The 22,992-nt window shown below is 40.0% G+C and overlaps 1 protein-coding gene and 1 long non-coding RNA gene across 2 annotated transcripts; one reads left to right on the top strand and one right to left on the bottom strand.

Moving 5' to 3' along the window:
* Positions 1–907: 907 nt before the first annotated feature.
* On the bottom strand, positions 908–22,921 carry LOC118311020 (collagen alpha-5(IV) chain-like). The gene is made up of 52 exons (XM_035634489.2): positions 22,675–22,921; positions 21,229–21,282; positions 20,635–20,724; positions 20,416–20,460; positions 20,173–20,217; positions 20,030–20,092; positions 19,195–19,248; positions 19,030–19,056; positions 17,797–17,865; positions 17,634–17,696; positions 17,508–17,543; positions 17,068–17,112; positions 16,851–16,931; positions 16,373–16,426; positions 16,187–16,252; positions 15,567–15,611; positions 15,342–15,395; positions 15,216–15,257; positions 14,257–14,341; positions 14,071–14,106; positions 13,748–13,924; positions 12,885–12,974; positions 12,532–12,615; positions 12,321–12,391; positions 12,061–12,249; positions 11,797–11,968; positions 11,595–11,684; positions 11,399–11,500; positions 11,210–11,310; positions 9,887–10,037; positions 9,696–9,797; positions 9,347–9,511; positions 8,599–8,685; positions 8,356–8,496; positions 7,937–8,035; positions 7,258–7,356; positions 6,951–7,087; positions 6,664–6,790; positions 6,488–6,568; positions 6,232–6,327; positions 5,994–6,041; positions 5,464–5,646; positions 5,004–5,134; positions 4,691–4,763; positions 4,379–4,453; positions 4,041–4,166; positions 3,408–3,503; positions 2,851–3,060; positions 2,556–2,733; positions 2,245–2,359; positions 1,976–2,148; positions 908–1,530 (listed from the first exon to the last, which is right to left on the bottom strand). Exons 1-52 carry the CDS (start codon positions 22,744–22,746, stop codon positions 1,416–1,418), a joined length of 5,010 nt encoding a protein of 1,669 aa, XP_035490382.2. The 5' UTR covers positions 22,747–22,921; the 3' UTR covers positions 908–1,415.
* Positions 15,623–20,749, top strand: LOC118311037. The gene is made up of 3 exons (XR_004793890.2): positions 15,623–16,153; positions 18,513–18,652; positions 20,649–20,749. It is a non-coding gene; the product is annotated as an uncharacterized LOC118311037 (long non-coding RNA).
* Positions 22,922–22,992: the final 71 nt, after the last annotated feature.

Genomic DNA, 22,992 nt, shown 5'->3' with positions numbered 1-22,992 from the left:
GTCAGACCTGTTGGAAATATAGTTTTTATGTGTTGAGATTCAGCATCAAAAAAGTTTAAAATTAAATATGTGATCAGTACGATATTTCATCACGGCATTTGTAGTTCATATAAGAGGGTTCAGGTCTTCTTCAACGTTTACTTGTGCTAGCTGCCTCTGTAACATAAGCACATGAGGCTGTTTGATATTTATGACTGTGGGCAGTCGATATCTCGTAATATCTGCGTGCCAAAAAGTATTTTTAGGACAGGGTTGTTTGTGGACATTATTATTCTCCTTTGCATCGAGCTCTCCTGGGAGTTTGCATCTATTGATCACAGTGGCAGATATGGATGAACGAGCTTGAATGACTGTTCCTTTGGGGTGTGTTGCACCGGTGATAGTTTGTTGAGTGAACAGTATGGAGAAATAATATCATGAAAGATGGATCTGTGTTTATCTTTGTTCTTTTTTTCTGTGGGTAAAGATTACATATTTATTAAACCAATTTTTTTTCGAATTATTCTACAATTTAGAATCAAAGGCAAAATCATTTTATTTCAAAATAATCATTATTTATTTCCTTGAATTTAATTTTGTATTTAATTTCAATATATTCCCTCCCAATTGCAGGCAGTTTGAGTCATAATGTTTAATATTTTCAATGCTTAATTTTCCATGCTGAAATTCAAAGAAATGTTCTTGAAGTGAGGGATCGAACGACTCGATATCTGCGTGTGAAAACACAATTTCAGAATTTCAACTCACTCACTCTCCAGATGTCACAGGAACATTGGTGTCATTTGTTTTGACTTAATACTTCTAATGTCATTCATAGACTGGACTGCACCAGTCCTCTCAAGACACATCACAGGTTAATTATTTCTCAGTAGCTGTTTGTCATGTGCACAAAACTGGACATTTGGTGTTTGTTTTTAGTTTTTAATCCAAAAAAACATTGGTGCCACATGGTGATGCATGACATTTTATCAGTTAAGGTATACATGTTCACAGTCTGGGTTTCAATTTGTCACGGAGATATATATAATATCAAATGAAGTTTTCAAATCAACACACTCTTAAAGATGTTTCGCCTCTCATCCAAGAAGCCTCAGTGCTGCAGTTGATACTAGTATTACTTCAGCTGTTACCTTTACTACTACTATAATAAGTTATTATTGAGCCACAAGACTAATTACACTCTGGTGGCCCACTACAGCATCCATAAAATATAACACATCACTACATGTTTCATTAATTTTAATATTCACCATTTTCAGAGCCTATATAACCGTCTTCAAAGATGATTGGCAATTTGGCTGAATTGTCTTTCTTTTATTTTATAGCAAAGACACACAAGTTCAGTCAGCAGATATGCACACTACACACTAAAAAAGACTGTTCCCTCTCTCCTCCGAAAATAATGAAATACTCTGTTAAAAACTGTCCCCTCGTCCGTCACCTGCAGGCTGCAATGGTTTCCTACAGACCCGACAACGGCTGATGACACGTTGTAGTGCAGGTCCCTTCACTGTCTGAGGAACAGGTTTACTGCAGGAAAGAACAAAACACACAGACACAATTATGCAATAAGAAAAATCCAAATCTTCATGTAGTGGAGTTGTGGATTAGAGCTGTGTAGTGGATTTATTTGAAGTAATGTGTTGAACTGGTTCATTAAAAAATTTAAATTGAGTTTCCTTTCCAAGATTTGATTCAATTAAAATTAATCCTGTGGGTGATAATTACTGTTCTACAGTATTCAGTTTCACCTTCTGAATGTCATTCTTAGCAGGGTGGATAGAGTTCTGAAACTGCACTGAATTGCATCAGATAATGTGACACATCAAATGCTTGAAGATTTTTTTTGAGTCAGCAACTGTTTGTTTGGGAAATTATATAAGATAGACACACCCCATCCTGGAAATGATTTACTTAAAGCTGTACCTGGTGGCATGCATCCACCACTCTTTAAACACAGAAGTAGACAATTTACCTGAACATGTTGTCGGGGTCGAGGGAGGCCATCCAGTAGCTATAGGAATCAGGGTAGTAGTTACATGTTCCCCTGCCGTGACATTCAATGAAGGGCACTTGGCGGAAACTTTCCAAACATGAACCAGGAGAGACCAGAGGCTGGGACGAGCCTTCTGCACCAGCACCTGTTTGCTAGAATGGATGAAGGTCAACAGAAGACAATTACTCGGGAAAATTACATATTAGAGGATCCAAGGATTTAGAGGCGAGAAACACTGGTCTCTTTACCATGACAAATGAGTATCCAGTCCATAGGGACTCCCAGGATTGTGGACATTGAGGAATCAGAGTTGTCTGGCTGTGGACGGCTATGACGTTGGATGTGGTTTCACACACTGAGCACCTAAACCATGCATGCATACAGACACCCACATTAATACTGTCCCAAGTCATGTTCAAATGTAAGAAAACTGTTTCAGTTAAAGAAAATCAAATTGAATAGAATCAAATACATATTTCAATTAACATAAAATGTATTGTATTTTTTTATATACAATACAATGTATATCTGTATTTTTTACACAGTGATTTGAGTCCACCTGCTGATGTAGGAGGCCAGCTTATCCTCTGTGATGGCAACCATGTTGGTGGGCATAGGGGTGTCAGTAGACAACCAGTACGAGTAGTCGTTTCGAGAAGCGTAGCGACAGTTACTTTCGGTGTCGCAGAACAGGAAGGGCATGGTGGAGAAACGAGGGAGACAGCTTCCCATTGTGCCTGAAAAACAGTTTGAAGTGTTAGAACAGCGTCATTAAAATGTCTCAAACAAAGACCAGCCTCTATGATGCAGAATAGAAACAGTATTTCTGTAAATGACGGTCTACATGCTTTTACCAAGGTCCTGGCCATGAGCTCTTTTATTTCCGTTGATGAAGAGGAGGGAGTAACCAGAGAAGATGAGGCTGGAGCCATGAGGGCAGTCAGGGACTTGGCTGCTCTGACTGTGTCTAGCTATCAGGAAACTGTCAGCATAAAATGAAACACCTCTACCTGGCAACCCTGGAGGACCCTTTCTGCCTGGGTATCCAGAACTACCTTGTGGACCTGCAGAGTGAATACATCATAAATGAAGAACAAAGTGTAAAATGGACTATTAACTGGTATTATTTGGGCAATTTGTGTTGAGGACTTTTTTGGAATGAGGGTTGCAGGGTGTTCTACAGTCAATGTCACTGCTATCAGGTTATTTTTATGTAATTCATATCCAACAAAGAACCTGGTAAGCTAGCTTCATTCTCACATATACAAGTGCATTTAGTGCAAGTCCATACCCATGTGGGATTTAGAAAGGCATCTTACACTATAAAGGCATGAAAACAAATTCCTGTTTGGTACCCATGTTTGCCCCTCTGCACACACAAACACGTGTCATCCAACACACATGCACATACCTGGCAGTCCTGCTATTCCTTTGTCTCCTTTGCGGCCAGGGAAACCGGGCAGTCCGAGTGGGCTGTATCCACACCCTCCTTTGATGCCTGACTGACCTGGTACAGAAAGATCAGGTGTAACATAATCTGGTTTCAGACACGAACTCTGGAAAATTTCTGGAAAATTGGGTCTGGATGGTCAGATACATTCACAACATTTCCAGAACATTCTGTGGCATTCTAGAATCATCAACACACACACTCGCCTTGCTATATTATCACTTGGACATTTTGCAAAATGTTTTCTAGGGGGCTGGCAGGAAATGTTCAAAACAATGTCTGCTGAAGCATTTGCAGACATTTGCAGTCTTTCATACAGACCCTCATTAAGAGTTCAGGAAAATGTCTGGACTTCCGTGGATGTCTGAAAAAAGCTTTATTGCAACGAAGAACAGCTTTGCAGAAGTTTTATAATTTATAGATAAACAGCATATAAATAATCAAGTCAGTTAACAGACATCACAATACATATGCAAGGCAATCAGTATGGATTTATATCCCTTGCTTTGAAGAATGTGAGTAACTGTAACTAAGAAAATAGTAGCACATCTTAAAATCAGGGTGCACAGATTGAAGTGAGATAAAATTTTAAACCTTGATGGCCTGTTGGTCCTGATGGTCCAGTGCGCCCTGGGGCTCCACGATTACCAGGGTGACCAGGTAATCCGGGAGGTCCTGGTTCATATATGTCGGTGCCAAATGCTGGTTTGCCTTTAGGGCCTGTAATCAGGAAATAACATTTAAATGTGTATCCTTTCTGGTTTTCTGGAATGTCCAGAAACTGTTTTGTAAATGTCAGGAGCAGAAGATGAGTCAATGGTTATTGGTGAAATATTGCATCTCTGCTGCTTGTCATAACTGACTTGAAGTGGTTGTCTGGGCTCATTGTTTTCTCTGGTTATGAATTATTGTAAGACAGACTTTTGACGCACCAGGTCTTCCAGGAAAACCTCTGGGTCCAGGTTGGCCAGGCGGGCCTGGGATGTTTCCAGGGTCTCCTCTGCCACCTTTAATACATGTCATAAATTATCTTTTCTTCACAGCTTATTGCACAAATTTGCATTTTATAGTGAAAGACAGAAAAATTACATAAACATTCTCATAAATGCATTTTTTTTCACATTTCATCTCAGTTGTAGGAATTTATATCAATCATGGACCATTATTCTTCTATGGTGATACATCTGCAGAGGAATTCATAATGAGCACCTAATCTATGCACTTAAATTGAAATGATAGATTACCTGGAGGGCCTTGGATTGCAGGAGGACCAGAATCACCTTTTGGCCCTGGGCCTCCAGGTCTGCCTCTTGCACCCTGAAAATGGAAATGAAACAATGAAAGGTCAAAGGTCAGACTTTAAGTATTGCAGTGGGATTTTTAAGATATCTGCATCAGATGTGTTGTCCCATGGGATGATGCTTGAAATTAATCTCATTTTGGTATAATCTGGAAATTACACTACAATACTTGAATCTTAATTATCCTTTGAGAAGATTATTTTGTCACTTATTTGTTAAGTAATCCTTTAAAATAATAAATGTTAGGGTCACTCACAGGTGGCCCTTGAGGTCCTGGATCTCCTGGTGGACTACAAGCACATCGGCTTCCCATAAGACCAATGTCCCCTCGGTCTCCTTTTGACCCAGGTACAGTGGGACCTGGAGGGCCAGGTAAACCAGGCCAGCCTTCTCATACAGTAGGGAGGAGAGAAAGAGTGATAGCTGAGAGTTATTTCAGAATAACGTACAAAGTACATACTTGAAACTTGAAAACTGAGCAAAGCAAATAAGGATCTAATATGTCCAAATGTGACTTTGGACTCCTTTAAAAGTATTGATGTTTGAATATTATGCAGAAAAAAAGCTACACCAGAACATGACATCCTCAGGCTTTATCGATTTATTACACTTATTCTGTCTTAACACCTAAAGAGTGTTGTACAATGTTAATTGGTTGATGAGACAGTGGCGGATATTTTTTTAGATCCTTGAGTCCTTCAGCAGGGTATCCTCACCTGGTCTTCCAGGATTTCCAGGATGGCCGCGGTCTCCTTTCAATCCAGGAACACATGCCCCTTCTCTTCCCAGTGACCCCCTAGGACCACAAACCCCACGTGGACCTGGAAGCCCTCTGTCTCCTTTGGGTCCAGTACCTGCTCTTACAGACAAGCCAGGAGGACCAGGGTTCCCAGATTGGCCTATAATACAGAAAGAAGAGTCCACTGATATCTACAGAAGAACAAAGCAGTAGTAAAGAATGTCATTGTCTTCATGATTATTCATTCGTATTTTATTTGGTCACATCACAATAGTGCGTCCAGTGTTGAATATGAGATATAAATGAGAAGGTAGCAAGAACTATTACCAGCAACACAGAACTTTAGAAAGCTAGGCAGAGCCCTTTTAGTCAGTGAAGCACAGTGCTAACAACTGAACCACTGTGCAGACAATGGGCGGAAATAAAATGCCAAAATGAAGTAAACTCACACAAGAGGGAGGTTTGTAGAAATGTTGAAAATTATAGTGTAATTTACCTGTGACTCACCTGGTTGACCTGTGTCACCACGTTTTCCAGGTATCCTTTCAATTATGACTACAGGGGAGATATGGAAGGATCTGTGAGCTTTGGCTACTTCCATGACTTTGATGACTTTTTAGCTTATAAACAATCAACACTTTATATAAAGAAAATACAAAGTAACACCACTCATGGGTTTGTAATATGCAGAATTTACATGAGCTCATAGAGCCACACAGGACTTTTGATTCAAGATTTCTCTTACTGTCCCCTTTCTGTCCTGGTGGTCCTGGGATCCCATCCCGGCCCTGGTTGCCTTTAGGACCTGGATAACCACCGAGACCCTGCGGACCTTGTTCTCCTGAGGTGAGCAGATAGAAAAATAAGGATGAGGTTACATATCATTTAGTACAGAACTAAAGAATGATAAAATAAAATGTGTTGTTATGTTATGTTTTTCATTGATTCTGTGACATTTTCATGATATTAATCTAGAAAACAATTATTTGAATGGACTTTGCCTGGTGGTCCACTAGGTCCTGAGAGTCCTTTTCTTCCTGGAGGTCCATCTGAACCTTTAGGTCCTTGATAGCCTGGTGAACCTGGAAGAAGAGATGGGGACAGGAGTGAGGTGAAAAGGTAAATATAGTGTGAGTAAAATAAATACTGCCTAATTTCTGTGATCAGTGGTAGTAACCATTATCTCCATCAGGTCCTGGGTTTCCTTTGGCTCCAGAGATTCCTGGTACACCTCCTCGTCCATGGCTACCAGGTTCTCCTTTCTGACCTTTTCTCACTTCTGTATTGCTTAATCCTGGTTCACCCTGAGACCAGGAAGAAGAAATAAGAAAATAAGAGAGAAATCATCATTATTTCTGCTTAACACATATTTTCTGAATCCATATTCATATATATTTATTTTACTTGATTGGACTCTGCTCTGTTGCATCACTCTCAAAGATTTTTCAGATCAGTCGTCACTACCTTTTGTCCTATTGGTCCAGGCAGTCCATATCCATAGCTTGGTTCTCCATTAACCCCTTTGTTGCCAGTTTGACCTGGTGCACCATCTGGACCTGGCCCTCCAGCGATTCCTTGATCTCCCTTTATTCCTTTCAGACCTGTGACGTTTAAACCAAACAATTGTTTTCTGCAAGATGCATAGTGGAGACCTTCGTATTTACAACTGAACAACTCTTGTTTGCAATTTTTTTTTTACGGTGTGAGATTGGAGGTGTGAATTTGAATTGAAGAAAAGTTTTATGGCCTTGTTGATTAGTTTAGGTTTTACCTGGAGGTCCCCCTACCCCTCGGTCTCCTGGGTCTCCGGGAGGTCCTTGACTTCCTCTTGAGAATGCTGGTCCATCAATACCTGGATCACCTGGAGGACCTGAACACAGATAAGCACACTGAGTTGAAAAAAACTGAGTTAATCAAAATTTAAAAAAATAATTATTAGAGGGGTGATGATTTGCTTGTGTGTCTGCTGTATATACCCCAATCTGGCAATGCTAAATTCTCTATATTGTAATAATGCAATTTCATAATGACATACTCAAGACATTATTTATAACACATGATGACGAATGATTACTTAATCTAAATAAGATGTAGATTATGTCTCTAATCTCATTGGTTGCTAAAGTTAATGCATTAGTACAATATATGATGTCATTCTCTGACTTCAACGCAACGCTTTCTTTCATATGACCATAAATGATTTTCAGGTCCATAGAAGCCTTTCTAAGAGAAGAAGTTGCGTATATAGCCCTATAGGATGGGGAGATACCTCGAAAAATACGTTTTAGATACCCACCAAGTCAAATTAAGTTGGGTAAAATCTGTTCATATGCTGTTTTCTTATTTTGTACACACACACACACACACACACACACACACACACACACACACACACACACACACGGTCGAAAACAAAATTTAATTTCACAAATGTGTCACTAATTTCAAACCTCTCGGTCCAGGACCCCCTGTTACTTCTCCTCTTCCTCTTTGCCCTTTTGGTCCAGTACTTCCAGTGTCTCCAGTGGGACCAGGTTGACCAGGGTAACCTTACAAAGTACAGTTAGAGTTAGGATATTATCACTTTTCCATTAAGTTTACTTCAGAGACTGCATTTATCACTTCACATGAACTCTGTCCATAGGTGGTCTGGAAACCAAATCAAGCAGAGAGCTCTTTTTTTCTCTCTCTCTGATGGGTCTGGCCCCCCTACAATTCAAATCGATTTCAATCTGTCCAGAAACTGTTGACCAATCACCAACATTCATAGAAAAAAGCGCCATATGGACAACACTATTTTGTGAGACAACTCTATTGTACAGTGGTTTTGGAAAAAAAATCTTGCATGAGTCTTCTGTAAAGAGCTTACCAATATTGCCAGGATCTCCTGGGACACCAATAATTTCTATTGGTGTTGGTGGTGCCCTGCCTGGAAGACCTCTGAAACCCGGCTCTCCATTCATGCCTGGTAGACCCCGGGAACCTTTGGCTCCATCAGTGCCAGGGGACCCTGTGTGAGTATTAGTCATTGGGGCATTAACTCCATAAAAATGTTTAAAAGAAAAAACAGTGGTTTACTCTGTTAGGGTGTGGTTGTTAGATTTGTGGATACCTATTTGGCCAGGTGGTCCTATAATTCCAGGCAATCCTTCCAGTCCATATCCTGGTAATCCATCTGGTCCACGGTCTCCTCTCAGTCCTGAAGAAATCCAAGTGTAACATTTAAAGATAGGCTCTATACATAAAGTTTGTACATTCTCCATAGGCTGTATATAAAATTTCCTAAAACCTCTATTTTCTCAAACTCCACTGGTTGCAAAAAGACTTATTTTTATATAAGTCTATGAGAAAAAATGACCATACTTCTCACTTGATTTATAATGTCAGCAAACAGCAAGAATGTTTTTTTTCCTAAACTATGTTCACATATAGAGTACAAAAGATGATTAAGCATGGTTTGCATTTGGGAGTGGATACCATGTGATTAACAGCTAGTACCATCAAATGGGTGCAGGACACAGGTGTAGCTGGATGTGCAGTGTTAGTCAGATGTGGTTACATCTGGTTTCAATAAACCAAGATGACATTTGCCAAATTTCAAAAATCAAAGCATCAAAACGGCAGTTCACAAACCAATGGGTGATGTCAAGGTTGTCATTCTCACATTGACATCGCAAAATCATTGCAAAAATTTTGATTGAATGTAACACTAACACTTTGGTTGGGTTTAATGTTTTCTCATACAGTACATGGTTGAGGCAGTCCATATGAAATAAAAGCTGACGTCATATCGATCATGTACTGAAGAATTAAATATTATGAATTTAGTGTAGTGAGCCTTCAGAGAAACAATGACATACCTGGTTGACCATGCAGGCCGTTATGTCCCTTAATTCCTTTTTGTCCAGGAAGTCCACGTGAACCCGACACTGAAGACCCAGAGGGACCAGGCTCACCAGGGGGGCCAGGATGACCTAACCCTGGTAAACCTGGCTCACCCTTTTCACCAGGCCAGCCTTTAGGACCTGGGAGGGGAGAGACAAATAGAGAGATAGAAGGAACAAAATGGAGGTGGTCAGTAGAGAGACACATTCTGTGTTTTAATGGAGATAAGAGTCAACATTTGACCAACATGTATCTTTAACCATTTGGCTGTCATTGTCTCTCTGTGAAAGTACACCACATGTCATCAATGTACTGTAGACTGACCTGGGAGACCATCTGGTCCTGGTAGTCCCACTGGTCCAGGTAAACCTGTACATGATTCCTTGCTACCAGGTTGTCCTGGGGGCCCTACAGAACCTTTACTTCCTGCAAGTAGCATAGAATTTTGTTGTATAAACAATTCAATATTATATCTTTATGTCTTTCTGTCTACAAGTTATTAGATGTATGACTACCTTTTTCTCCTGGAAAACCAGGGTTGCCAAATTGGCCCAGGTTCCCAGGTAGACCAGGAGTCCCAGGATCTCCTACAGGCCCCTGAGCTCCAGCATTTCCCGGAACCCCTGGGAGGCCTGGGGGACCAGGTTTTCCAGGGCCACTATCCCCCTGATAATCAATATATAGTATATAATCATATACAGATCATTAATTATTTATTAATATTTATACATTTCTGTATGCATTTTCCACATACTGTGCTATGCTAGTACTGGGACATGTAGTTACCCATCATTTACACAGAGATACAGTGGGAGCTGTCTGTGTCACAGAAACAACAGGATGATCTTCAATATTCTACACTCTACACAGACTAGTGAACTTTCCCTAACCTTTATACAGAAGTAATTTCTGTAAGTTCTTCAAAGAAGCATATATCTATTTAACAGACCTGGTAAAATGGTTATTTCCTGTAAAATTGTACAACTAGATAAAAGATAACATCAACAAAAACATCACTATTTTTTTTCTATCAAACTTACTTTATTGCTTGTACCTTTAAACGAAACTGCTACTTTCCAGTTGCAATTTCTGCCTCGTAGGTTGGTAATTCAGAGTTCCGAGATTATAATGGAACGATAAACCTGACTTCCGAGTTCCAAAGTGTAATGGAAAACAGGGTAACGTATATCAAACTGGGTGGAATACTTTAGAATAATACACTTTCCTAGATGAGAGAATTAATACCACTCCATGTCTGGATGAGAAACATTAAGCTATAGCTAGCAGACAGTTATCTTAGCTTAGCACAAAGATTGGAAACAAGGAAGAAATAATTAGGTTGACTCATTCAAACGTTTTTTTAAAGGAAATAACCTCTAAAGCAGCTAAACATGTGTCTTTTGCTGGGGCGGGACTTTGGTTGGTTGACTAGTAACTTGCAAAGATCAAGAGATTTGCAGAAAGAGTCAAAATAATTTGCAAATTAGAGTGAGCTGTAAAGGTAGTTTCTAAGCTAATTGGCTTCAAACCGTAGAACTATATTGTTTTTATTGAGACTCTTCAAGTGAAAAAGGCTGTTTCCCAAATGCTAAACTATTCCTCCATTATTGATACAACAGTGTACAATCACCTTCCCCACCAAAAATTACATCGCATCAGAGAGTAGTGATACAAAAGCATGGAACCCTTTTTTAAATTGTATTACAAATTGAAAAGCCTATATAATTGGGAGATAAAACAGGTCACCTTTAGGTTAATCTTTATCTTTAATTTTTGTTTTCACATAATGGTCAATCAATGTCTACAACTATATAGCAAATATTGTTTGTGTTTCTGACCTTCTGTCCTGGAGCACCAGGGGGGCCTCGTAAACCTGGCTGACCAGGCAAGCCCCTACCCCTACCTGGAAGACCTGGGGTACCTGGATGCCCTTTGTCACCTGAACAACACACACAGAGACATACACATATAGTGAAATAGTGATTTTAACAAAATAAATTTCCAAACCTCAATAACACATCAATTACCTTTTTGTCCTGTGATCCCTGGCTTTCCAGGAAATGACAGACTTTCTCCTTTCGGTCCGGGTAAACCTGGTATTCCTGGGGTACCTGGCACTCCTTGAAAACCTTGATGTTTTTTAGTAAGTATGAGAGATGCTTCCATCATCTATTGTATGATCTTGTAAAGAACATCCATCCATCCATTATATGCCATGCTCACCTGGGCTTCCAGGTGAACCAGGGAGTCCTTTAAATCCAGGTGGTCCAGGAAGTCCTTTTGTGTGAATGTGGCTAGGTTCCCCTTTCTGGCCTACCAATAAAAAAAGAGGGAAGAAAGGAAATACCATGGCAAACCTTCTTTCTCTCTCTGGTTACTTGTGTAATTGCATGAATGGGTATGTTTGTCTGTGTGTTTCTTTTACCAGGAGTTCCAGGCTGTCCTGGCAAGCCAGGTACCCCAATATCTCCCATACTTCCTGGAAGGCCAGCAGGCCCATATCCCACTGGCCCTTGGAAGCCAACTGGTCCTGGACTGCCTAAAGACCCAGGCGGACCTGGAAAACCCTGATCTCCGGCTACACCAGCGAATGGATACTAGAGAGGAAGAAAAACCTTGAAGAACTTTGATGCCAGATGGCAAAGACTCTACTGTTACTGAACGCTCAAATCAGTCAAAAGCTTCTTACCAAATCCCCTGGAGGGCCTTGATTGCCCTTGCGACCTGGGAACCCTGGAGAACCAGGGAGACCATTTGAACCAGGGCTGCCAAGCTGTCCTGGGTTTCCTCTATCTCCCTTTATCCCTGAGGTATTGTAAGAATGCAAGTCTCCCTTTGGACCTGGAGGGCCTGGGAATCCTGTATCACCAATGGGACCCTTTAGAGAATAATTATTTGTAAAAACAAACCACAACAACAACAACAAATAACTTTGACATTCTATCTTACTGGTCTTCCTGGTAAACCTCTAGGTCCTGGGAAGCCTGGATCACCTTTGTCACCTGGACCTTGATTGTAGCCTGAACAACGGAAAAAAGAGAATGTCTATTTCAGTATTTAAAGTACTCTTCTCTCCATTATTACCAGTAAAATGAAAATAGGGATTTGAATTGAGAAGGTTGGTGGAAACTGTGTATTTTCATGCAGTAAATGGTTTTACCAGGAAGGCCAGGTGGCCCAGGGGGGCCTGGTAATCCTGGGGGTCCTGATCCAGAACACTCATTACAGGGCTCCCCCTTTAGTCCTGTACAAAGCATGATAATGTGTAGTATACACACACACACACGCACACGCACACGCACACACACACGCACACGCACGCACACAGCATTATATGTTCTATTATCATTACATTAATTTCTCATTTCCTTTTTACTCCAGACTATCAGAAAGACTAAAAACATTATATAAAAAGTGATTAAATACTAAAAGGCTTCATGGACTATTATGTATGGTACTGATGACACCAAGTTAGGTGGTCGGAATATGTGTAAAATGTGGAAAAATGTTCACCTTTCATTCCAAAAGTTCCATCGTTTCCCATAAATCCAGGGTTACCCGTCATTCCCTTAATTCCTGGGGGACCTTTGGTAATCCTGTTAGCTATAAGCAACACAAAGAATAAAGTCAATGAGTTAACTAACTACTGTTTCCCAATATCCCGCATTTGTATACAAAAAAAATGTCCTTCCATCATTGGTGCATTAGTTGGTACCTGAGAAATCAAAATCCAAACAGAAAACCCTGGCATGAAATCTCTGATATAAAAATCATATATATGTATTTATATGATCAAAGGCAGAACAATTCATCCTGCAAGGTCACTAAAGTGTCAAATAATGAAGGAAGAGAGCTGTTATGTGGCTGAATAGGCTTATTTTGACTCATTAAACACAACTATGGAAATGTAAGCATTTTAGAATATTATGTGCATATTACAAATGCACTGAATAAATCATTACTGTAACATTTGCCATTTATGACGATTCCCATTAAATACAGCTAATATTTTTGTGCATTGTTGTAAAGTGACTGCAAGGATATTATTCAACATAATAGAACAGAACAGAAAGAGAACTTTGAGAGGTTATGCAATATACTGTACATGCTCTCACTCCATGTAGGGTGTATGAAAAAATGTTCTACACAGGGACCATATACAAGTGGAAAAGCACAGTATCAATCTCCCCTTTACACTGGTTACAAGCCCCTTTAGCCTGTAGATATTAATATTTAATTATTACCATTATTATTCCACGTAGGCTTTCTTATCTTTTAACTGTCCCTGTCCTGTCAGAATACTATAACACAGCAGCATGTAGAAGGTGTAGAGGTGAGGTAGTATTTGTTGTAGTGTTGTAGTGTATTACACATACTTCTATCTTCTGGAGGTCCAGGTGGGCCCTGATCCCCTGGTGGACCTAGATCACCAGGATCCCCTTCTAGACCCGGGAGTCCGGTATAAATATCCCCAGGCTCCCCAGGGTCCCCTTTGGGACCTTGAAAGCCATGGGGACCACGTGGGCCAGGATCATAAATCCCAGATGCATAGCCTGTGTAATGTGAAGTGAGAGACTGTGACCAATATGTTTAGGACAAAAAGCAATACCTCTTTATCCTGTACGTTTTACCCAGATAGGTAGGTAGGTAGGTAGATAAATAGATAGATAGATAGATAGATAGATATATTGCTGCACACCTGGTTGTCCATCTGGTCCAGGAAAGCCCACAGCACCTGACAGGAGAATGATATCTTGTGTTATTGTCATAGATGCATGTCTAATTTCTTCATATAGTTAACTTCCACTAAAACAACAATATATTTGTTATAACCCAGTCCTCTTATGATCAGTCAATTTTGTTCATCATTAAGCTGTTTACCTACCCTGATGACCAGGAAGCCCAGGTGTACCAGGGGGGCCAGGATCTCCTTGGTATCCTTTGAGTGGCTCAGACATAGGCCCAAATATCTGCAAACAGGGGTCATGTAGTGAAATCATGGTTGTGCAACACAAATATCTCATAAAGCATCTGAATCAAAAGTGTTTGAGTTATCATACTGCAAGTCACGAAATATGGCCTGCAAGTAGTGCAGAAATGCAAGGGTAAAACAGAGAGAAAGCCCAAGTTAAGTTAGCCCTCACTGCCGATTATACAAAAGAGCTGATCAATGGTATCCAATCTGATGTCCCATCTATGAAAATATATTTTGGCCTAATTCTATCACCAACTGCAAATCGAAATGCCCAACAGCTAGTACAGTAGAAAATTGAGTGGTGGGACTTCCAGAAAAACTTTTTATTTAGAAATGAGACCAGAGAATAAAACTAGAGAATGCTACTTGTAATATTCTAAACACCCCGTCCATGCCTGGTGGATGAAGGATGTCATGTTCCATCCAAAACTAGAAATGATTAAATCAACCCTGGGCGGCAAAGTAGGTAGAGTTAAGAAAAATTGAATTCCATTTGTATCTTATTTCCCGACTGTTACTAGGATAATAAACTGGTATGAATCAGATCTTTCTTTCTATGTAAGGATGCAAGAGAGTGGGGATCGATAGGTGTAGCTGTATTTGTGATTACAGTCTCTTTCTTTTTTTCTATTCTCTGTCATAGCTCTTTATGTAATAGGAAAGGATAGGATAGCACTAGGTGGTGGAATTGATTGAGAGGCATAGTAGGAGAAACCAGAGGTTTGGGGAAGAGGAAAGTGGTTTTCTATTTTGTATATTATTCAGTGATTATTTTTCAATTATACCAGAATATTTTGTGTTAAAAAACATGGAAAATAACATTTTGAAGTACAAAGGAATATTAAAATTGAAAATGAGAATAAACTCACATGTCCAGGTGAACCAGGTGGACCTTTATTTCCCTTTTCACCCTGAAGTTAGAATTTACAGACAAAGCTTACAGAAAGCATATATCTACCAATAAAATATTGCATTCGTTTTTTTGGATCACTGACCATCCCTCCTGGTGTCCCTGGATAACCTGGATCACCCTTGTCTCCAGGTATTCCCTATAGAAAACTATATTGTATTAAAATGCCACATTATGATTAAGCACACACTCAGACAAACACACACACACACACACACACACACACACACACACGCCAACAGTCTCACTCCAACAACAACATAATATGACTATGAAAACTTTACACAACCGTGGCACAGTAGAACGTTACCGTATATCCATATTTCCCAGGATCACCACCCTTCCCTGGCTTTCCCTGAAGGTACAATTAAAAACAACAGAACATGTTCAATAGGCCCTGCTCTTTATAAAAAGAATAGCATACCAATGGCTTTGGGCAAAAATCTTTTTCTTTCTATTTAAAAAAAAATCAGTTTGAAATGGGATTGCGATGAGGCCAAAATATATGGCCCTCAAAAGCAGTGCCTCTGTTCAGGTTTATGTCAAATACGGTTAAAAATAATAATTTAAAAAATACAAACATTTTGGATTTTTTAAGTGATATGTGTTTGTTGTCGTCATGATAAATTAAGTGCTAGTATAAATGCAAGACATAAGGTGCAGTCTTTTTTCTTTTCTTTGATCCCTTTTCTTCTGTTTAATGGCAAATGACATTGAGTTTAATATTACATCACTGCCCTCTGCTGTTCATCATACTCTCTTGGTAGCTCTTCAATGCAAATTGAAGTCGTACAAAAAAAAATATCTGTGTGGAGGGAGAAAAGTAACGTATGGTACATAGTGGGACACAGTTACACAGTTTCATATGTATGCACAGTCAGACGAGGAACCTCAAAGGTGAGAGTCAATGGAAAAAATGTATTATCTTACTTCTGGGCCCTGCTGTCCTTTATCTCCCTTTGAGCCTTTGGTGTAAAAGCCATGACCAATGTCTCCCTGAGAACATCAATACAGAAGTGGCAGGTTTTTAGATTTAAAAAAAGGCTTACATTATGAAGTGTGTATTGTAATGCCAGGTCTGAATGTCACTGGTGTGAACTGTACAAAGAAACTTACTGGTTCACCCTTGCAGCCTTTTTCTCCTATATGTCCTTTATCTCCTTTTAGGCCCTGCATAAGAAATAAACCTCATATTACAGTGCAGCACAGTCGTTGCAATGAAAGTTCTGGCAGTTGTCTAACACTTTGGTCCCAAATAGTGTAAGACATCTTTATAACTACTGGGCATTGCCATATTAATCTAAAAATAATATGGCCATCATATTTTAACGATCCTCGGACCTTTCCTTTAAATTGAATTTTGATTTGTGAAATAACAAGCACGGTCTGAAATGTGTTACCTCAAAATAAATAAAAAGCTGGTTAACCACAATAAACAGATGGATGTATTAAAAAATGTGATGTAAATGATGAAATTATTTATTGTTGTCAACTAAAACTGTAACTTTGATTGCTTCAAAACAGCCATGACATTGTCCTGATAGACATAGGAATCAACTCTCTTTCACATATTACATTTTTACAATGATCTGACCTTGAACTGTTGCTGTATGTCAGTTGAAAACTCCTTAATCCGACCTGGTTGCCCCGGTGGTCCTCGTGGTCCTGGTCTCCCCTACATCCAAAAAATTATAATAATTTTACAGAAATTGTGGGTTTACCATAAGGGCTATATATTCAACATTTTCTCCTCTTAAATTGTAGGTTAAATTATAAATATACTTAGACAGATAATTAAAAAAGGAAATTACCTTTGGTCCAAGAGGTCCTGGAATACCGCCTATGCCTCCTTGACCCTGAGGGATGGGAAAGCATTTGTTTCTTGTTTGCATCCCAATCTTTCCCAAACAGTCCTTTGTTTTGCTTTATTTTATTTCCCCTGTCAAGGTCTTGTTGCTGCATCTCCAACCAATGGGAATCAAATGTCCTATCCCTTCTCTGATACTAACTATGTTATCACCGTATTCCCATAGTATTTCAATAATAAACAAGTGCTGTGGCTAACTGGTAACAACAACCAGGAAATGTTTACAGTTTTCCAGGTGGTGTGAACACTGGTAATTATGATAACTGGCCTCCAACTGCACTGTTTCAGTGGTTTCCCAGTATTCACTCACACTCATGCTCACAGGTGTAAACTGTCAAACAGCGTAGGTAGATAAATATTGAATGACATATTCATTAGTATTACCTTAGATCCCTGAGCCCCTGGATGACCAGGAAATCCCTGTTCATAGAGAAGGCAGGCAGTGACATAAAGCATCACAACATAATTGTGTACTGTGTCAAATGTAAGCAACAAGACACCTTCACTCACATCCGATCCCCTTGGTCCAGGGTCACCAGATGGTCCTGTCTCTCCACGGAAACCTGGAACTCCCTGAAATACAAAGCAAAGCCAATTCAAGTGTTTTGACTAACATGAAAAAATACTCTGCGAATAAAAACTGTGTGACTACTAATGCAATCTAAATATTCACCGGTTCTCCGTCCCTGCCAGTGAGCCCAGGTGGCCCTGGTACCGAATTTCCTGACACCCAAGATTCACCCTGTGAAATTGAGAAAATAAGTTTATTCATCATCGGGGATGTTAGAACTATTTAATTTATTGGTGAAATACCCAATAATCTCAGATATGCAGTAACACTTTGGACGATGTATTAGCAGTTAGCAGTAACATTTAGAAACCAAGTTCTTAGTTTGGCTCTGAATCTGTGCACTTGACATGCATGTGCTCAGAATTGCAATGACCATGTTCAGCGTCTTGCGGGTTTGCCTCAATGTGACAACCACCTGCTTCTCATTTGCCACAACGAGTGCAGGAGTGAAACAACAAGTGTTTCAAAAGCTTAAAAGCATCCGCCACCATGACCCTGACATGACAACACCGTATTAGAAATCTAAGTGGTCAAAAGTGCACTCACACAGTAATCTCTCACACTCAAGATATCTGCAAACTCTAAATCTTGGTGTTTAGTCTTCAATTGAGGATGCTGCTCCCTATGTCCAAATACAGGTCGGTTTACAGTGCTCCATTTCAGTATATAACGAAGTCTAACTGTGTCTGACATCTAAATTGATATTACTTAACCTGTGCACTTTAAGTCAACATAAAAGGTGTTTTTTGGCTTGTGTATGTAGTGGGTGCAGAATGTTTTGGGAGGTGTCTCATGTCCATTGTTTTCTGTTTTTCAAGGACCAGGGGCGGTGGCCGAGTCAAAGCAATCTGTCCATTTGCTCTGTCAGAACACAAGAGTGTCACCTCTACTGGAAGACATGGAGTGATGCTCTCCAGCTAGTTCATGCAGTCAACTTGATCTGCACTGCTCTACTCATGTAACATGACTCGCTCTCCTTAACCCATACACACCCTCCACGTTTTGTGGTCTATTTAAGCTGCAAATATTTCCCATCTCTCATTTTGCCTGCGAACTCCAGCAGGGGGGTTTACACTGTTAGCCCATCACTCCCCATGATCTCTGTGTAATCTTATCTGAGGGGAGTGATGAGGTCGTAGCTTAGCCGCCAAATTCTAACTATGTTATGAAGGTCAGGGTAAGTTCAATCAGGAAGACAATCTTAATGACTCATATAGCCACAATTCTTCCCCCTGATATTTTTTCCTTGCTAAATCTCTTCAAAGGCAGTCATTGCTGAGCAGTTTTCACTCTTACTAAATCCTATTTTATTTAATAATTTATACATTGTATTACCTTAGGCCCAGGCAGACCTGGTGGACCCTGTGAAGTAAAAACAAAGCATTTTTATGACATCTTATACTATATCAAACAATGTAGATGATCAGAGGCATAGAAAGCCAGAATACTTGGATTTTGGGTTAAAACATAGTGATAAATTGTTTTGATTCTGTTTCTTACTGGACGTCCATCAATGCCATGGGCCCCAGGAACACCAGGTAGTCCATCGTCTCCCTAGAAAAGTGAATGTGTGGAACATGGAACAAGTATAACAAACACATTTAAGCATTAACGCATTTGTTTGAGAGTAGAAACACTGTGATTGAAAAGCTCTGTACTCTCTTTGTAATGAAGCTTTGTGGAACTGCAGTGTCTCTAAGCTCCACCAGCTCACTCTTGTCTCATCCAATCCCATCATGATTGATGGCAAACCACCGTGAAGTCACCTATTGGTTTACAAGCAACTGTTTTGAACCCTTTAGTTTAGCATTTTGGCTGGTGCCATCTTGTTTATTTGAAAGATGGGGTGGGCCTGACTGATAGCCTGTCCACTGAATGTCCACCTACAACTGCAACCATGCACATATTGGACAGTGCTAGCTGTCAATCATGCTGTATTCAATGCTCCAATGCATATCATGCTTTATTATCTTATCACTTTCCATACCCAGTGACTACATAATTTTTTCTATACAGTTTTTGTCTGACACATTTGCTTTTAGCCAATCATTTGTAAGCTATCAAATATTCACTCTGATATCAGCACAGTTTATTAACCCACCTCCACCCTTCACCACCTCAACTGTGGATGACTGGCCCTCTCCAATCAAACCCTCTCATCAGAATTTTCCCCCATGAAGACATTCACACCTTGAGCTCCATTCCTCATCATCACCACCAGTGTCAAGTCTCTGTGAGAAGTTTCCTATATTGGAAAATTATAGGAAGTAGCCAATTTGTAGGACTACTTCCTGGCTAAGTGCCAAATCTATCCCTCCTGTTACATTTTTCTTACATCAGTTCCATTGCATCCTGATGCGCCGGGGGGGCCCGGAGGCCCTTGTAAACCTGGAACACCCTGTAAGAGAATATCTGCAGAAGTGAAAAAAACATAACATGCATTTATCTAAATGTGCATAAGAGAATAAGGCATCTCACAGGTAAACCATGAGAACCAGCAAATCCTTCATTGCCTTCAGGTCCCTGTAATGACAGTAGCAAGACAAGTATACTTTTTAAGAGGTAGACAAGTGCAACAGATTGAATAACTGCTCTACTACAATGTTGTCTTTACACATAAAGGTTCAAGTTCCTTCTAGCAAAATTTGATTTTCACCAACTGATACCTCACTCAACAAACAACCAAACAGACACAAGCTTAAAATAACACAGTTATGTTACCGGATCGCCTTTTGGTCCCAAGAGTCCCTCAGACCCAGTGTTGCCCTGTCAAAGACAGCAACGTATGATTAATATTGGCGATACATTGAGATGCTGAAGTGTCATCTCTGTACACAACTAGGTACACAATCTTAACACAATTTGAGTCGGTGTTGCCGTCTGTCAACAGCATGGGATTTGAAAATGTGCAGAATATAAGAGCAAAGGCTGAAATTCTACCTTTGTTCCCATAGGCCCAGCATGACCATCAGGTCCTGAACGACCCTCTAGTCCAGCGGGACCTGCAAGTCCTGGAAAGCCTTTGTCTCCCTGTTTGTGTGAGTGTATGTGTGTGTGTGTGTGTGGGGGGGGGGGGGGGGGGGGGCAGATAACAACAGAGATGTAATTTGAAAATGAAAAAAAAGTGAAGAGTTGAAGAATTTGTAGTTTCTGGGATGTTGCAGACTCAATACCAATATATGATTGATGCTTGATAAATAACATACCTGCTGCACTGCATGTCTCCCATTATGGTCATTGCCAATGTGAATTTACCTTGATTTAAAGGTAAAATCACAATTTTCTGTATTTTTCAGCTAATAGTGGGAACTTTAAACTTGTATACTCCCATATTTCCAAAAATTACAACTTTGAACAAATCTACAACAGCGGGAGAAATTTATGATAAAGTTCAAGCTCTTTTCAAGAACCCTAGAAATTTTTTAAAAAGTTAATTGCTTGAGCGATAGCAAGTAAGTACATTTCGAAAAGCAAAAATCCAACAGTCGTTCATGTTATTGATGAAGTTGATCATTGATTAAAATATCTACCCACCCTGTTGCCTTTCACGCCTTTACAGTGGCACCTGGATTTTCTGCTGCACACACACTGAAAATAAATTGTAACATTGTTCAATTTCTATTGTGAAAACAGAAAACATTGTCCAATTCATTTGACACATTTTTATGTTCTCTTTCTAGCCCGACTTTCCAATCAAAATGTACATCTCCCATAGCACTATAAGTTTATATATATCAACCATTAGACATATTGCAGATACCAGGAAGAAAATCAATCACCAAAATTAATAATTTCTCCTGAACCCTGACAGCCGTCGCTAGCATGAAAGCACTTTTCATCTACCACATGTCGAATCACATCCCTCCACGGTTGGTCATATGCACCATCTCCTATTTGTTATATGTTCACCCCACATTGTGGGATGTACTACAGTTTGTGAAGGGAGACTGACAGATTGACTGAGTGCAGGGGCGCCGATTTATGTTTCTGCTGGTGGGTGCTCACAGTGCTTGCATGACTTGTTGCTATTTTGACACACACGCACATTCGTCTCACAGTAAAACACATGTGGGTGCTCGGCAATCTTCGTGGGTGCTCCGACCCAGATGTTGAAGGACCCCGCAACATCCTTCTTCTCCAACTTGCCCACATCATAACACCAACCAATATATGTGACTAACACATTTTATTCTAGTGCTTAATGTGTGTTTTGCTTCCCTGACATATCCCATACTTTTTTCCATGACTTCCCATAAAAAGGTCCACCAACATGGCCCAGTGAAGAATACTACACACTGAACTGAATGTGCAAACCAACTGTAAAAAAATCCATCTCCCTCAGGATACAAGGAGTGTGTAGATAAGCATAGACGCTGCAGTTACAAACAGACCATAGTGTTGTATATCAGAGTTTATGCATTAAAGAATGAACGGTGCGCCCATTATAACATAAAATATGCTGCCCTACCATAAATAGTGATTTAGTTGAGTTTTGTGTGGGATCTGGGACATTAGATTGTAGCAAGGGAAAGGTAAAATTACTTTAAAACTAAATGGAATTAATAATCCCTGTTGAAATGTTACTGACAGCTGCTTAAAATATCAAAAGGAAATAATTTCAAGAGACGGTCGGGGTGGAATTGGCTATGATAAAATCGCAGTGGAAATGTTTTAAGTGTTTAGTTCAGAAGATGTTGATCCAGGCTGTGACACAGTGCGTTGTGACTTGAAAAATGCTCACCAATCAACCACTGTTGCTCAGCAACTAACTCTGTCTTCTTGGTCTACTTTTAAAGAAATAACAAGCAACAGCATGCATGAAAGAATCAGAAGAGTCAGTACGAGATAAACGCATAATTGAAAAAAGAACCTCAGTACAATGCTTTCATTTCAGTACCTGTGCAAATGGGAGTCTAGCCAGCTGGCTAAATTAAATCACATTATTCTACAATGTTGTATTTGTAAAGAAAAACATCTTACATTTTTGGCCCCGGTGCCTATCAGCATCACGGCAAACACAAACAGCGGAACTACAAACATTGGCTTTCCCATGGCTTTTCTTGCTTTAGTCAAATCCGAAAGTCAGGAGTATCCACCGAGGTGATGAGTGTGTCTCTGAGCATCCTCCTCAGCAACCAGCCTTCAAAGTGCATCCGCACGCTGCTGCACTGTGGAGGATCCTAGGGTCATTGCCTCAGTTTAGATTAAAGTTCCCCATGTGGGTTTCAGTGCCTTGATAGAAAGAGGAGCCGGCAGAAGTTGTTTAACTTAATTCTGAGGAGGTAGGAGGTCTGAACT

This window comes from Scophthalmus maximus, chromosome 5 (genome assembly GCF_022379125.1).
Source record: "Scophthalmus maximus strain ysfricsl-2021 chromosome 5, ASM2237912v1, whole genome shotgun sequence".
NCBI lineage: Eukaryota > Metazoa > Chordata > Actinopteri > Pleuronectiformes > Scophthalmidae > Scophthalmus > Scophthalmus maximus.
The sequence above is the reverse complement of the archived record's forward strand: the minus strand, read 5'-3'. Positions and strand labels throughout refer to the sequence as shown.

Coding starts and splice junctions, on each gene's coding strand:
- LOC118311020 (XM_035634489.2), bottom strand. CDS start 22,746: ATGGGAAAGCCAATGTTTGTAGTTCCGCTGTTTGTGTTTGCCGTGATG. Junction 6,328..6,487: donor AGGACCTAGTGGACCACCAG/GCAAAGTCCATT, acceptor TGCTCACCTCAG/GAGAACAAGGTCCGCAGGGT. Junction 5,135..5,463: donor TGGAAATCCTGGAAGACCAG/GTGAGGATACCC, acceptor CTGTATGAGAAG/GCTGGCCTGGTTTACCTGGC.